Raw genomic sequence first — 16,329 nt, forward strand, 5'->3', positions numbered from 1 at the left:
GGTCTGGAGATTTTAAATGAGCTCCCCTCCAGTGCCCAGTACTTGCTTCTCCACATTGGAAGACTTTACCTTGGGAATCTCCCCTGGGTTCTTCTCCTGTGGTAGGAGAACCAATTCTTAGTCTCCTATGTCACCTGCAGACCCCATGTTTCCTGGTCTTGGATTCAGTCTCTATAGGTATTGATTTAACATACAAGCAGCCATCTTAAATGTTAACTGCCATCTTATAAGTTCTGCTTTCCTATACTTCCTCTTACACAAACTGCCCCCATCCCCAATAGTGACCTACCCCATGGTACCATAACCCTAAGCCAATCTCAGAAGGACATGACCTCTTGACTCTGGAAAGCCCCATGGTGCCATCGACCTAAGCCTTTCCAATGCTATTCTCACCTGCCTAGTTCTGATGCAAGCACTCCTGAGCCTCTCCCATAGCGCCACAGCTACAATTCCAAACCCCTACCTCACAACAGCTGAACACCTGATCATCTCAGGGGCTCTCTCTCCTATAAAGAGATGGCCTTTATTTGTCAGCTCTGACAAATACACCTTTGTGTGGATCTCTGCCTGGTCCTTCATTTCTCGCTCTCCTATCTCTTGCTTTCTCACTTTCCTTTCAGTCTCCAAACAATTTCTCCCACCCCTACTCTTCCAAGTTCCCTGCCAAATGCGTCTCTCCCAGCAGGTTCTACAAGCAATCTGATTGAAGGTGAAGGGGTAGGGTTTTGGCGACCAGTTGTCCCCTGTGTAAACCTCTCTCCTTGTTTGATTTTCCTCCTGGTCACTTAAGCACACTCTATGTTATGCTTACCAGGCCTGTATTTTGGGCCAAACTTGGGCTTTCCAGGAATCAGCCCCCTCAGCTGCTGGACCCCAGCCTCATTATTGCAAAAATGTTCCTCCTTTTGTCCTCTGCAGGCCACCTGGAGAGATGATGTCTTCTTTCACTGCACATGACATCCTGGAGCAGGTCTTTTAGGTTTTCTGGGCAATGTCCTTGGTCTCTAAATGCTCTGTACCCAGACAGGCCTCATGCCTCTCTAAAATGCAGACTCCTTTCATTCCCTTATCCCTCTACTATGCTCACAGAGGGACCCTCCGGCTGGTGCTTTCTGCCTGGCCACAGTAGTGGCTATGCCTCTGGGGATATTTTCCTTATATTATCCAGCCTCCTTTGTCCCCAACCTGCTTTGATGTCCAGTTTTAAATTCCAATAAATTCCCCCACCCTTTTATTTTGTCCACCCACTTTGCAGAGAAGCTGCATGTTTGCTTTCTTGGTTTCATGCCACATAGCATCCAGGAACGCGACCTCCACTATCCTGCCCTCTTGGATGTATCTAGAATCTCAAAGTGACATTTTAAACCAGTAAGACAAATTATTCAATAAATTATGATTCATGCCAAAAAAAAAAAAACCCAAAAATCAAAAACGAACAAACAAACAAAAACAGACAAACACAACTTTCCTTGCTAGTTACAAATCTATTTTCCCCATTAGGAACTTTCACTTTGCCAATGCCCATGCCATGCCCAGCTCCTGGAAATAAATATTACATATATAAAACTTTAACTTATTATTGCATAAAAATCTCTCTCATCTCCCCTAATATTTGGAGAAATATTTACCTTTTTCAAAACCATGGTTACAAAATACTATGGGTCCATAAAAAGGAAAAGTATAAGGTGAAAAAGTCACAATAGCCATTTTCTGAACCTAAAATGAGACCTGGTGTTTCTAATTCCTATTAGGAGGACATGTTCCCTTGGTACATAAGTCCCAGACAATAAAGACCAAGAGGTAAGGTCCTCCCATCTAGTCTGAATTCTCTTTTGAAAATCATCCCTGAATAGAGACAAGAGACATATAGAAAGGCATTATGAATAAAAGGTCAACCCTGCCTGGCTAAGGGCACCAATTGATACATTTCTCTTTTGATATCCAATCATTTTCTCAATCTAGATGATAGTGAGGATTTTGAGGTGGGAAAGAGGTTAGTGAAGATTTTGAGGTGGGATATTTTCATAGACCTTCCCAAATAATTTAGAATCTTTCTTCTTGTATGGCCATTCACATTTAACAAAGGGCTTTAGTATATTGACCAGACACCAAAATTCTTGGGCTTTCCTGCTTAATATATTAGCCATGAGTCCATGTTAGCCACTAGTCATGTGTGACCATTGAGGATTTGAACATGTTTGAAATGACTGAGCTATAAATATGAATTATACATTAGACTCTGAGGACCTAGTATAAAAAATAAAATATCTCAACTTCTTTTATTCTGATTACATGTTGATATAACATTTTAGACATATTGGGTTAAATTTATTATTACAATTTATTTCATATGGATTTTTTAACCTTTTTAATTTGACTACTAAGATATTTAAAAATTACACAATCAATTTGTATTATTTTTCTGTTGGACATCATTGCAGTAGGGTGATCTTGGTTCTGAATGCTAAATCTCCTTTTGTTGCATGCTGATTTTCTTAAATATTATTGAAGCATTTCCAGAAAGTTCCTTAAACTAGCTGCCATTTTAGTAGTATGGTATAATAAGAAAAAAATCTGGTTTATAATTTTTATTCTTGCCATTAGCTAGCAGTGAGACTAGTAAAATAATTATTATTCTTTGGGTTTGAATTTCCTTATGTAAAATGAAGGAATTAGATTATTTCTCCTCTGCATAGTTATATGATTATTTGGTAGTATTAAGTCTTTTCCTAAATTATCTTCCATGCATAAGATATACTTAGTTTATACATAAATATCTTCCCATTCAATTTTTGAACTTGTTTTCAGAAACAAAATAATAAACCTGTATTTCACATATGGATACAAAACCCACATCAAATTATTCTACATAGCCGTGCATATTAAGGCTGCACATTCATTTTCTATATTTCTATTGAAAATTTTCCCATGAAAATAGTTTTGTTAAGAAGGTTTTCAATTGTTAAGATTCAGTCTATTCTAGGGGGAATCTTGCCAGTGACCCGTGCTGACAAGATGAACTGGGCTTAAAAGAGCTGGCTGCAACACTGAGCTAAAAAAATGGCAAAAAAGCATAGGACACAGAAGTAATTTTCATATCGAGGGCAGGACTGCTCTGCAACCTCAAAGGTCAGCTTCCATGCTGGAAAGAGAGCATGTGCTGGGATCTCTTTATTTTTATAGGGGGACTCACAAAGGAGTTTCAATAGAATATTCTTCACCAAATAAGGCAGGGTATAAGGTTTCAAGGATGGAATCTTGCTTCATGATGTCCTGTGGTCAGCAGATTGATTGACATCATGGCGAGTCACACCCATCTCAGGTGCTATGTAGGATCACAGGCAGAGCTAAATGGAAGGCGCACTTGCATGTGCAGCCCAATCAATGTGCAATGACAGTCCTATCCCCTCATATGGCAACTATGTGCATAGTTCACACATACAGCCCACAATAGCTCATGACAGGAGAAAAAGAAGAAAATAAATTCAGACTGTTGCTATGATTATTATTTATTTCTATAAATAGGCCATTAACTTTTCTTCCATAGTTCATCATTGTCCTTCAGGTATTGCCTCCTCTTCTGAATATTCTGGTTATATTTTGTACCTTACTCTGGGCTATGTCCTCCAGTACTCCTTCAGGACTAAGCTCTTTTACCACCTCTTACTAGCTACCTTTAGAAAGTTTTCCATGCTCAGCACCCTCTTCCTCTCCTTTAGTCTTGAGGCCTTCCTAATCTCCTCACCCCTTTCAAAATAAATTCATGTGAAAGGATCTAATAATGGGTGTATTTTGGTGCAAATTCAAGTCTTTGCACTTGGGATTAAATGAAAATCTTTATATTATTAAATCAAATGGAAAGGGGGTTGCATTCATCAGCTCTTTATTGCTGTGATTAAAATACCTGACCGAACAACTTAAAGGAAGAAAAGTATATTTTGGGCTCACAGTTTCAGAAGTTCAGTGTATAATTCACAGACTCCATTGTTCTGGAGCTGAAGTAAGGCAGAACCTCCTGGTGAAAGGGCATGAAGGAGGAAAGCTATCAGCTCATGGCAGCCCTAGAGCAGAGAGAGAGAACTCAAGTGTAATGGCACCCCTACTCCAAAGAAAAATCTTAACTAAGCTTCTCCAGAAATCTTCACCACAATCGATTTTAGGACTACCAGTAAAAGAGTCTCTACAATAGAGTTCAATGTAGGTAAACTTCCTATTTCCCTGTTGCTCTAGTTCACTTGGCCACTGGCTTGGAAGAAATCTGCACTCCAGGTGCTGAACACCCCTTTACTAGTTTTTCATAAACATTTATCCAGTATAGTAGTTTGTAAAAGTGTGTTTACAAATGCAAAATGTGATAAAAAAAAAAGACAAATCTTTTAATAAGGCCTTTGGCCTTGAGTTGGAGCTTCACAGAGATCTCTACATTTCTAAGAGAAGTAACCAATTGGGCCCCATGGTTAACAGCTGGCAGGGGGAGGGAAGAAAGAGGAGAAGAAGCTCTCCCTTTCTCAGATGTTGTCCTTGAAGGATTAACTTGCCCAAACAGTGAAAGAAAAAGCTGCTTTTGTGTGAACTTCTGCAGACTGTGAACTTCTGAGCCCCTCCCCTTACACACTGGGTATAAAGTTCTGAAACTACCTGAACTCCCGGTTCAGGGGATTAATTGATTACAGTGAAAGCTGTACCCTCTGAACCTGGCTGCAGTCAAATAAAACTGTTTCCTGCTATCTTTGGTGCCTTGCCTGGTCTGTCCCCCACAACACAAGGAGTGAGGGAGGGGGATAGAAACCCCAAAGGCACACTAGTAATCTACTTCCTCCTACCCCACCTGCCTATGGTTGCCACCCATTCAAATTATTAATCTCTCAAATGGATTCATGGGTAAAGTTACAGCTCTCTTCCTTGCCTAGAAGTCCTATGTCTGAATCATGCCATAGCACAAGAGATAATGTTTTCAAAAACATGAGGTTTTCAGGGGACATTCCAGATCCAAACCATATCAGGGGTCTTGTCTATATTTAAATTTTTCTAAAATCCATTACACTACATCTTCTCACAGGTTTGGCTAGCCTTTTCCACATCCATTCCTTCTTCTGAAAATGTGAATTCTACATACATTTACCCATACAAGACTTGAAGACACCTATTCAAAGTCTAATATTTGGTTGGAATTTGAAGAGCACTGGATTTGGAGTAAGATGACCTAGGTTCATACAGTAGTTGCACTTGATCTAGATGTATCATCTTGGAAAAATCATTTATTCTCTCTAAGCCTAGATTTCACAATCTACTAAAAGGAACTATTAATGTCATGTGTTACAATTGCCTGAAAGGATATTTCTGAGCCTGAAATAATGAGCAGGTGAAAGTCCTTACCAATGGTAAAGCACTACACTGTATAAATGATCTTGGCCATCCTAAAATTTTTAAATTTCCTCCTTAGTTAATTTTCCCTTCCTGAGTCAGGAAAAATACACTGATCCATTTAATTTAGACAATAATAAACATGACTAAGGTTTTCAGAATGAAATGTGAAAGCTGTGAAACACTATTTAGTACTGTACACAATTCATCTATGAAACCTGATTTTTCAGGAAACAGAAATGGTTTTATGAAATTCATATGGAATCTAGTTAAAGGGATATAGATTGGTTTAAGAATGATAGCTATATTCAAGTAGCAAATTGATGTTAAAGTCATGTAAGTAGAATGCAAATAAAAGAATTAGAAATTAACTGGTTGTATTGGGAAGAAATTCTGTTCTTTAATTGTAGCAATGTTTCTCAAACACAAAATTCAAGTGCTAGTTTAAAAAAATCGCTCTACATACCAGTAGAAGTAAATCATATAATCATATATAATATATAATCATATATATGAGTATAATCATATATACAAATATAAATCATGTATGTGTGTATGTGTGTGTACACCCACCTCCCCTGTCATTTTCTTTGTGAAATCAAGAGGATGAGACAGATTCTGTCATCAATTAGTCTTAGAATTTGGTGAAAAAAGTAGAATTTGGAATCAGTCACTTCAGTTCTGTTCCAGTTTCCCCCACTGAGAAGCAATTTCCTCTTCCCTAAAAATACAGACTATTGCCTAACTGGCAGATTTCCAGGACCCAATCAATGTGCTTTATGGGAAAGACAGGTACAGATGCTGCTGTTAGCACCGTCGGAGTAACTGAGGACTGAGAGGTTAAAAGAAATCCAGCTCTTCCCAGCTAGAAGACACTTTGATGAAAAGAGAAAGGCAGACCTCTTTATACCCCCAATCATTTTTTTCTTCTTCCACACCATTTCAAATCTGGGTAGGAGGCAAGAGGGCCGGGGGGATTTAAGAAACTTGGGTGCAGAATTTCCCAGCCCTTTACTCGGTTCCTTGGTTATCTCCTTGGACACTCAAATATTTCTAAGGCGCCCTTGGTTGTTGGACTACAAAGAGCAAAGGAACAGAAGGCGGTCTCCTCTGTCTAGTGGGCAGACGCCAGGCAGAGAGTGACGGAGAGTGGCGCGGGCTGCGGGGAAGTTTGCAGCGGCCGGGAGCCCGCAGAAAGCGGGGCTGCGCCCGCCGCGCCCATCCCCCTTCCCGCGGCGGCCAGCGGGGCCGCGTCTCCATGGCAACCCCTGGCGGCCGGCAGGCGGGGAGGGAGAGGCCCTAACGGCCGAGCCTCGGCAGGCGGGCCTCAGCGGCGGGAGCGCGGCGGTGGGCGCTGAAGGCAGGTGGCCGGCCCCCACGGGGCGGGCCCAGGCGGGCGGCGCTGACCTGGGCGCTCGGTCTTCAGGCCTCGAGGGCGAGCGCGGCGCGGCGGGCGGGACGCAGGTAACCCGCCCCGGGGCTCCCGGGCCCCCTCGTCCCCGGGTCCTCGCCCTCTCCCTCGCCGGCGGGGCTGCTCCGGCTGGTGCTGCGCCGGGACAGCGGCGAGCGGCTCACCTGCGAGGTCGCCCGGCGGGAGGCCGGCTGGACCCCTGCGCGGGGCCGGACGGGGCGCGCGGCGGGTGGACGGCGACCGGGACGCCTGGACCCGCCTTGCGGAACCCAGAGCGCAAGGTTCTGCCCGGGCGGGAAGGTCTGGGAGCTAGCTGTGTGGACCTGGGCTGGTCACTTACCTCGTCAGGGCCTCTTTCCCGGAAAACCTGCAGAATCATTGACTCATCTCTACCTGCGGCCAGGTTTTCATTCACCACCCTTGCCCGCCCCCCCCCCCCCAATTCCACACAGGTCCAATTCCTTTGATGTGATAGGATCCCCAGAGTCGTCTTCCTCCTCCACCACCCCCAAATACTCTTTAATTGACTTTTTTGTAGTGATTCAGAAGAGTTGTCGCGTCTTTCAATACTTTGTCCACTTATCCTCGTGCACTATTTTTTAACTAAACTTTGTTGCTTGGACAAACATTATTTTACTTTAGGCAAGGGGTAAGTCGGTACCCACAAAATCCTTTTTGTTCTATTTTAAATCCATTTTCTTTCTATCTCAAGGCATTTCTTAATTTTTTTTCTTTTACCTAAATCTCATGATACAGTCTAACAAAATGCAGAAAGGAATAAAGAACGAATGTATTCAAATAAAGGGAAAACTTTAGGCGATCTACCTGGATGGAAAGCTTCAAAACCTCTAGCTGTACCTCCTCTGAAACAGGAATTCTATTTTACTCATCAACCTGTACTGAGCACTTTGAAAAGGACCTGGTACCAAGCTATTGATCATTGAATAGTAAATTAATGCTGGTTTCTGTCAGTAACACCCATCATAAGTGTATAGGAGAGCTTTTTTAAAAAGAAGGAAAATAAAAGAACAACAAAAAAAATCACAATTTCTACATTTTGTAATACTAAGAGCTACCATACTCAGAAAAACTAACACTAAATTTGCCAATAGCAAGCTAATTTTCATGTTTTGTAGGTTGAAAAATGTAAGCATTTTAGGAATCTAGATCATTTTCCTCCAACAGATCCAAAACCAAGAAATATAAACCAGATGTAGCAGTTTCTTGACATGGAGAACCAAGCCCATACTACAGTGGGGTAAGTGCTGAGAAATTTCTATTTAATAAATTAATATTTAATTATGCCACACCACCTTGATGAAACATGAATTTTGAAATGTATTATGAATAGAAGGATGTGCCAATTATTTTTGGTTAGGAGACTTGAGGAAAATTCAAGAGACTTATTAAAATTCATTAGTGTAAGTCTTTCCAATTTTGACTCAGTCTTGTACTTGAAAATCACTATTTTTCAACTTTTAATGACTTTGTCCAATGTCTAGTATGGTGATGATGCCCAGGCTGGCCTGAGATGCTCTCCATTTCCGCAGTGCAGCAACTCCTAGACAGCTTGCTCCTTTCTAACTGCATTGAGTGTCCCTATTTTCCTCTACTTTTGCTCTTAAAACTAAACTCAACACTTAAACACAGTTTCAAAATAGATCCAGATTCTCAAACAGTAATAGCTGGATATTTTGTCAAAAGTTTCAAGAACAAACAGCTTGCAAAATGAACCAAATTCTTTTTCATAAATATGTCCATATCCCTTTGTGGCCACCAGTGCCACAAAGGTTTTTCTTCCTTTTGTTTTATTAACTAACTTGCCCCTAACTGACCTCAGATCTGGAAGATGTACTATAGCGCTCAGTCTTCATTGTGATGAACTTTGGCACTAGTCACACCACTCCAGGTGTCCCACTTTCAGTGATTCTGCTCAGACCATGACTTTGACATATGGCTCTGAAGGAAAGCTTTACAAATCTGGATGGTGCATAGTAACAACTATCACTCTTTTCCATTCCTTTTCCTTAAAACAGTCCTGCTAGGTATCATTCTCATTTTACAGTAAGAAAATAGAATATATTATTATGTAATCTGAGTTCTTATAATAGACTCCCCAAATATAGTGCCTTAAGTAAGATTACAGTTTATTTCTATTTTATACATTAGTCCAGAGATAAGCAGACCAGGACTGGTAGGGCAGCTTTGCCATCTCATTACCTTATTTCCATCTCTGGAAATAAACTCCCACAATCACGACTGTGCTCTTAATGGAGAGAAGGGTAAGGGCAAGAGGAAAGAACAAGACTTTTCCTTCTGGGAGAATGACCTGGAAGTGGCAGGCCTCACTAAGGTTTTATTATCCATTGGTCAGAACTTAGTCCCAGGTAGAGGTGAGAACGCTAGGAAATTTGGTCTCTTACCAGGCAGCCATATGTCTAAACTTAAATGCTGTATAATAGAGACATCCCCTACTCATGATGTTTGACTTATGATCAACTCCATGATTGGTATTGAAGAGAAATACATTCAATAGAACACATAGTTCAAATTTGGAGTCTGTATCTCTTCCCAATACGTGGTATAATTCTATTTGACAATGCTGCACAGCAGCAGATAGCGAGAAGATACTGATACCACACACAGTGTACTGTGTTGCTAAACTACAATATTCAATAGGTTAGTGTATCAAGCATTTTCAACTTATGATACTTTCAGCATATCCAGATGTAACCCCATTTTAAGTCAAGGAGGATCTATAAAAGAATGAGTATTACTCTGCCACATTGAGGCTCAGAAACAGAAAAGAAAACACAAATTTCTACCCAGAATATACAATTGAATTCAGATATGTTTGGCTCTGATTCCCTCTCTGTTGGAAATGAATGGCAGTGAGATTCAGGGAATACTCTATGATCCATAGCAGAGCCAAGTGTTAGAATTCTGGATTGATTGCATTTTGGCTCTCTGGAATGATGATGACATTAAGAATTAAGACACAGATTATATATCTTCAAAAATGTCTGTTTGTATTTGACCTACCTTCTTTCTCAGGTGAGTGGCTTTCTTCACATAACCCTGGGATCCCTCTGCTTTCTCTTATTTAAGAATGATAGAGTAGCCAGGCACAGTGGCATGCACCTGTAATCCCAGTGGTTTGGGAGACTGAGGCAGGAGGATCCCAAGTTCAAAGCCAGCCTCAACAAAAGTGATGCCCTAAGCAACTCAGTTGAAACCCTGTCTCTAAATAAAATACAAAGTAGGGCCGAGGATGTGGCTTAGTGGTCAAGTGCCCCCAAGTTCAACCTTTAGTATCAAAATAATGATAATAATAATAATAATAGAGTAGAAAGTAGATGTGAAGAAAGCAGGTACACATGGAGGGGTTTAATAACAGTGGTCATCATTGTGTGGCCATTTGAGGTAGGCTATTTGTTTGCAGGATTTGATGTCAGGCTGATCAGATCTTCATCCTCCTTCCTAGAGGATGTACATTGGGTTGCTAGCATTCTGGGAGTGGAGGAAGAGGAGGACGCTGGAAATTTAGACTAACACTGTGAGACTTTAACTTAACCCTCTCCCCCAGTTTCCAGCATAGTGGCCCTGCCACCACTGTGCCTGGTAGTCCCTCAGTCCAGAGCCTCTGTGTTTTCCCTTTTCCCAGAGAATATGCCTTGAGTCTAATGCCAGCGAGAAGACCTAGGAGCCCAACTCCTTCTTTGTCGTTCCTCCTAACTTCAGGTTTACACTCACGCCCTGCTTCCAGAAGTACCTACTTGGGTTGCTTCTTGTTTTCCTCTACCACCAGCTCCCATTATTCTCATTATTTTTGTCCTTGTAGACTTAACCTTGTATGTTAAAAAATCCCCTTGTTTTATTTTAGTAAAATTTAGGAAGGGAGAAAAGTGTGTGTATTCATCCATCTTTAACTAAAAGTCTCATTTTCTTCTACTGAATATTCTATATTTTTTTATTCTGTGACTTATACCTTAGCCATTGATCTCTTTCATAGGACTTTGTTGGATGCTTCCTAAAAATCTAAGTATGCTACACCATCCACCAAATTCTTATTTACCATGAGAGTCATATTTTCTTTTCTTTTCTTTTAGAGAAAGAATTTTTTAATATTTATTTTTCAGTTTTTGGTGTATACAACATCTTTATTTTATTTTTATGTGGTTCTGAGGATCAAATCCAGCACCCACCCCACACATGCCAGGTGAGCACGTTACTGCTTGAGCCACATCCCCAGCCCGAGAGCCATATTTTCAATGAAACAAGATAGATGAATATAAAGCTTAGCTTTTCACATCTGAATAAAGAAAGGTCCTTCAAAACACTGCTTTTCTACGTGTACATCTTTCTTAACCCTTAAAGTGCCCTTTCCCTGTGAGATACATTCATTCAGAATCACAACTTTACTTACTGGCATTTTTTGATTAGTTAAATATAGTTTTAATTAGTTTGTAAAAACTCATTTTTTCTGTTATGTCAATATATTGCAACTTTAATAAATTTTAGTATTATTATTCTTGCACATTGAGAGTTCCTTATAATTTGATTGATTCTCTTGATTTCTGGATGACCCAGGCTATTCTCTCTCCATCATACTTTACCTTCCATTCCATACATAAATTTATTCTCCAGAGTTATCAAATTTGACAACTTCTTCTAATTTCTTATTTCCCTAGTGAAGAAATAAAGTGAAGTAGACCTGGGGTAAAAATCTGGACATTTAACTTGAAGGTAGAGTCTGAAATGTTAGCACAATGCTAAATGATTATAGGAATTCAGTGAGTAGTTTTGAAAGGAAATTCAAAAAGAAGGGAGAAAGGGAGGAAGAAAATAAAGAAGTTAAGACTCTTTGGGGAGAATAATTAAGCTCTTGTCGAGTTTAGGGAAAGGTGAAAAAACACCACTGTGTAGATACATTTGCAGGTGACTTTTACAGAACTGTAAGATTGTTACATGCATTACAGGAAGTATCATGAAGGAGGAAGAGGGGGAAGAAAGGAGAGGGTGGGGGGAGGAAAAGGAGAAGAAAAGGGCCTGATATGTATAAACCTAGGTTTAAACATTAGAGGCTAAATACAGTTCACCTGACCTGGTGTTCTGTGGTGCTCGGTTTTCTGTCACCTTAAAACTACCTGGAACATTTGTGAACCTCTATCAGAGCATTTATAAACCAGAGAAGTGCTAAACACATGAAGGTTACAAAGATGTGAGCACAACACTTATCATCTCCCTAGACGAAAGGAGCAGTCTCATTGAATGGTAAACTTATGAAGCAAAAAGGGAGAAATAGAGACAAAAATGGGAAAATAGGAAAAAGCAGCAGTGAAAATAGGAACATGGAGTCAATTCAGCAACACTGTATGTCAGTGGATTCCAGGAGCTCCAGTTCTATTCAGCACTGTTAGTCTTCTTCCCTACTGCATCACAGGGTCCAGCACAGTGCCTGCCAGGTGTGGGTATGCAGTCAGCGTATGTGAATGAATAAATGAACTGAAAGAATGAGAACCTATAATGAGTAATAGTGTCAAACAAAGGGAGATCAGATATAAATACAACATTCAAAGGATCAGGGAAAAGTGGAGTCAAGAGTTCAGAATTAGAAGTAGAGTTGTATGAAAGCAGGGTGTGAAAAAATTAATGCTGGAAATGTTTTAGAGATTCTTTTGGGGCATTGAAGGTTTACCATTAATTGGGGAGTGTGTGGAACATGGTTATGTAGGAATGGCTTCATGGTCAGAGACAAGTTAGACTAGGGTATGCTTTTATGGAGTCTCTGAAGATAACATACTAAGGTACATTGCTTTCATCTTTTAGTGTTACTTAAATTATATTATATCCTGAAATTCATAGGAATATTTGGTCATTATTGAGTGCCATACTCAGTACAAACATGCAGCATAACTGTCCCTGGGGAAATTCATTAGCCAAGCCATAGTGCAATGGAGTGTCTAACCTTAAACTATACAAATGCCACTATGCATAAGAGGAGAGAGCCAGGTATACTATAGAATCCATAAAGTGAAATGGCTTCTAAATTTTCTCTAAGGAGAAATGAAAATACTTTTATTCTAATCTTATAATTTTCAAATTATATGCTTCTTAAAATGATTCAAGAATAGGAAGAAATTGGTGGATAAGTAGAACACTTAACTTCTAGAAAATAGCTGGTAGGATTGCCCATGCAGTGAGTATCTTAATAGAAACTGAGGTGGGATATGAGACTGGTGCTATAACCCATGAACTCAGGAATAATGAAATTGAGATACATACACACTTACAATGGCAAAGAAAAGCACGACATTTTGAGCAAAAATGGTAATAAGGCCACTAACTCAATGTCAGTAGAGGCCATGTGATGGGGAATAAAGAGGCACTCTTGCCCTTCCCAACCAAGATAGTATCGGTAAAGAGCTGTTGGGAAGCCTCAGTGCCAACTCCACATAGCAGTACTGAGGACTCTCTTCCTCCAAGTGACAATAGATTGAATCAAGAAACTGAACTTTCACCACCAACTTATAGTGATAAGGCTGTACCCCATTCTCCTGATGCAAAACGTTAGAACAGGCCTATTGGAACACAAATTTTAAGTAAGTGTTCAGAGTCTTAAAATACACAAATAAATTAGTATTCATATTTTTCTTATGGTTGGTAGTTCAAGACTGATACTGTGGCTACACAATGATATCCAGGACCTCATGGAGCTTACAATCTAGTGGGAGGATTCTTACTATAGTACATTTTTTAGATATACAATTTTCTTTATATTGGAGGCCAGGATAATAGCTGTTAGGAAGAAAAAGTAAGCAAATTATTAGAATAAAAAGTTACAGAATAAATCTGAAGGAGGCATTTGAAAAGACCTGAAGAAAGTGAGAAAACTAGACACATGGATATGCTGGGGATCAGTATTCCACAAAAAGGAATAAGCAAAAGCCAAGCTTCTGAAGCTGGTACATGCTTGGTGTTTTCAAGGAACAGAAAGGAGGCCAGTAAGATTAGAAAGAAGCAAGCAAGGAGAAATCTGGTTAGAGGTGAAATCAGAAAGGCAAATAGGGCCGGATCCTATAGGACACTGCAGACCTGGGTAAAAACTTTGGATTTCACTGTGTAAAAATCACTGGAGGACTTAGAGAAAAGATATGACATTTTCCATTAAAAATTATCATCTAGTTTTAAACATTTTACATGATATTTTCTGTTTTCAAATGTTCCTTCTAATTCCTTGGGAAGAATAGCACATTGGAGGGCAAGGGTAGGAAACACAGACAAGCAAAGCAAAAACTCTTGTAATCACACAGGTGACAAGATACTAGTAGCTATGGAAGGCACCCAGCCCAAGGAATTTATCCACTGGAAATCAGGCCAGTGTCCTGAAGTGGTAAACATGAGGATATATAGAGCATCCACAACATCTGCAACAATCCTCTTTTAAATAACTTTTGAGTAATGTTTCTTACCTTTCGCAGGCCAGATTTTGTTACATGGCCATGTCTCTCTGAAGGAACACTGAGAAATGTATCTATTTCTTAACTGTATACATTTCTACTCTGAATAATATCAGAGCACTGTAAATATGAAAGTAAGGAAAGATGGATATCTAAGGTAGTCACTATTTCATCTTCTGTTACTATAACAAAACACTTAATGTTGTGCACTTTATAAAGAAAAGGCACACATTTACCTCACAGTTTTGGAGGCTGAAAGTCCAAGATCAGGAAGCCCTATAGGAGGGTCTTACGGCAGATGGCATCAGGATGGTGGGAGCAGGTTCTGAAGAGATCACATGGAAAGAAGTCAGAAAGATTCAGTGGCCAGGCTTTCTCTTTTTTATAACTCACCCTCATAGGAACTAACGAGGATCCTGTGAGAACTACATTCATCTCTTTGAAGGGTGATATTTCCAGTGACATAATTGTCTCTCACTAGACTACACCTCTTAAAGATTACATCACTTCTCAACATCACTACAGTAGGCACCAAACTTTCAACATGTGAATCCTTTGGGGGATACAGTGAAGTCATCTCCAAACTATAGAAAACTAGCAGATGAGTGATAAGGATAATCCAGATCAACCTTTATCACTAGATATGGTAAAAAGTGGTTAGAACTTAGGACATATAGTGGAAGTAGTACCAGTAAGATATACTGTTGTTTGAGTAGTTTGAGGGAGAAATAAATCCTGAAGAATTTTTATCTTACGCGACCAGTAGCAGTTATGCCAGTTAGGAAGCCCTGGGCTGGGAACAAGTTTCTGGTGCAGGGAGTCAAGAGCTCTGTTTTGAATTCATGATATTTGAGAGGCAACTAGACACTCTATGGAAATGTCAATGTCAAATTGGTAGGAAGATATAGAAATCTGGAGCTCAGGAGCTTTGGCAGCAGGTGCACATTAAGAAATTATCACAACAAGCTGTCATAAGAGGTTCATTAGCAATTGTTCAGCCAGGTACAGTGGCGCATGTGCCTCCAGAGGCTGAAGCAGGAAGATCACAAGTTCAAGGCCAGCTTCAGCAGTTTAGCAAGGCTTGGTTAGATCTGTATCAAAATTTTAAAAGGATAGGAGATGTAGCTCTGTGGTTAAGAGACCTGGGTTCAATCTCCAATACCAAAAAAAAAAAAAAGAAAAGAAAAAGAAAAGAAATTTTTAAAAATTGTCTGGAATTGGAAAAACTGTTCTTATCATTTCTTAGCTAATTCTTCCCTGTTGGGATCTAGTGAAATAGCTGGCTCCAGTTTTAAAGAGCAAAGAATAAAATGACTAGCCTCACGTGTACTAATGCTGGTTTCTTATCAAATAGGCTTTATTTCAAGAGGAAATTCAATTGTCCTAGAGATTGGCTTTCAGAGCCCAAGTGATGCATGTATAGATAAACATTATTATTAATTGTATTATATATTTGTATATATTACTGTGAAGTAATGATTTAGGTGCATAAGTTTATGAAGACATTGAAGCTATTTATACTTCCAAATAATCATCAAGAACCACTTGAAAATAAAGATGGTGATACTAATATTTCACTGTCACTGTCTTCTCACCTCCTTTCATTGGTCACTAAGAAGTTATTTGAAATGTGAAAAGTTATTTTTAAAAAATCATTTGTAATGTAGGTATTTTAATGTAGGTATTTATGTTCTCTTTAGAACACACACAAAAAAGAGATTTTCAAATTTGTACATTCCTAGAATTCTGATAAAACATTGATAGAAACTTGGAGGATATGGCATTGCATTTTATTTCTATTAATGCCTCCCTTTTATTGTCATGATAAAGGCTTTAGAGAAGTTTTTATAAGTATATTTAAGCACCCATTTTTTTTAATAGTGAGGTTTATGCCACCTCCACATCACAGCATTAAGCTTCTTACAAACAAGAGAAAAGAATGAACTGAATATGAGCCGCCGTCTCAATTATGCAGTAAAAAAAGGCATTTTAGGGGCTGGGTTTGTGGCTCAGTGGTAGCACACTCATCTGGCATGTGTGAGGCACTGGGTTTGATCCTCAGCACCACATAAAAATAAATAAATAAATAAATAA

The 16,329-nt window shown here is 39.6% G+C and overlaps 1 protein-coding gene across 5 annotated transcripts in view; it reads left to right on the forward strand.

Annotated features, from left to right (window-relative positions):
- The first annotated feature begins 6,331 nt into the window (after nt 1-6,331).
- Nucleotides 6,332-16,329, forward strand: part of Deup1 (deuterosome assembly protein 1) — a 102,350-nt gene continuing 92,352 nt past the window's right edge. The window contains exons 1-2 of one of the 5 annotated variants that reach the window (XM_078046866.1): nt 6,332-6,828; nt 7,961-8,033. In XM_078046866.1, the coding sequence (XP_077902992.1) occupies nt 8,005-8,033 (29 nt within the window). In that variant the 5' untranslated portion in view covers nt 6,332-6,828; nt 7,961-8,004. Of the gene's footprint in view, nt 6,829-7,960; nt 8,034-16,329 lie in introns of those variants that run through there. The other 4 variants (XR_013437829.1, XM_078046865.1, XM_078046868.1 and 1 more) reach the window with 4 other exon arrangements.

The sequence above is a fragment of the Ictidomys tridecemlineatus genome, chromosome 4 (assembly GCF_052094955.1).
Source record: "Ictidomys tridecemlineatus isolate mIctTri1 chromosome 4, mIctTri1.hap1, whole genome shotgun sequence".
Taxonomy (NCBI): Eukaryota; Metazoa; Chordata; class Mammalia; order Rodentia; family Sciuridae; genus Ictidomys; species Ictidomys tridecemlineatus.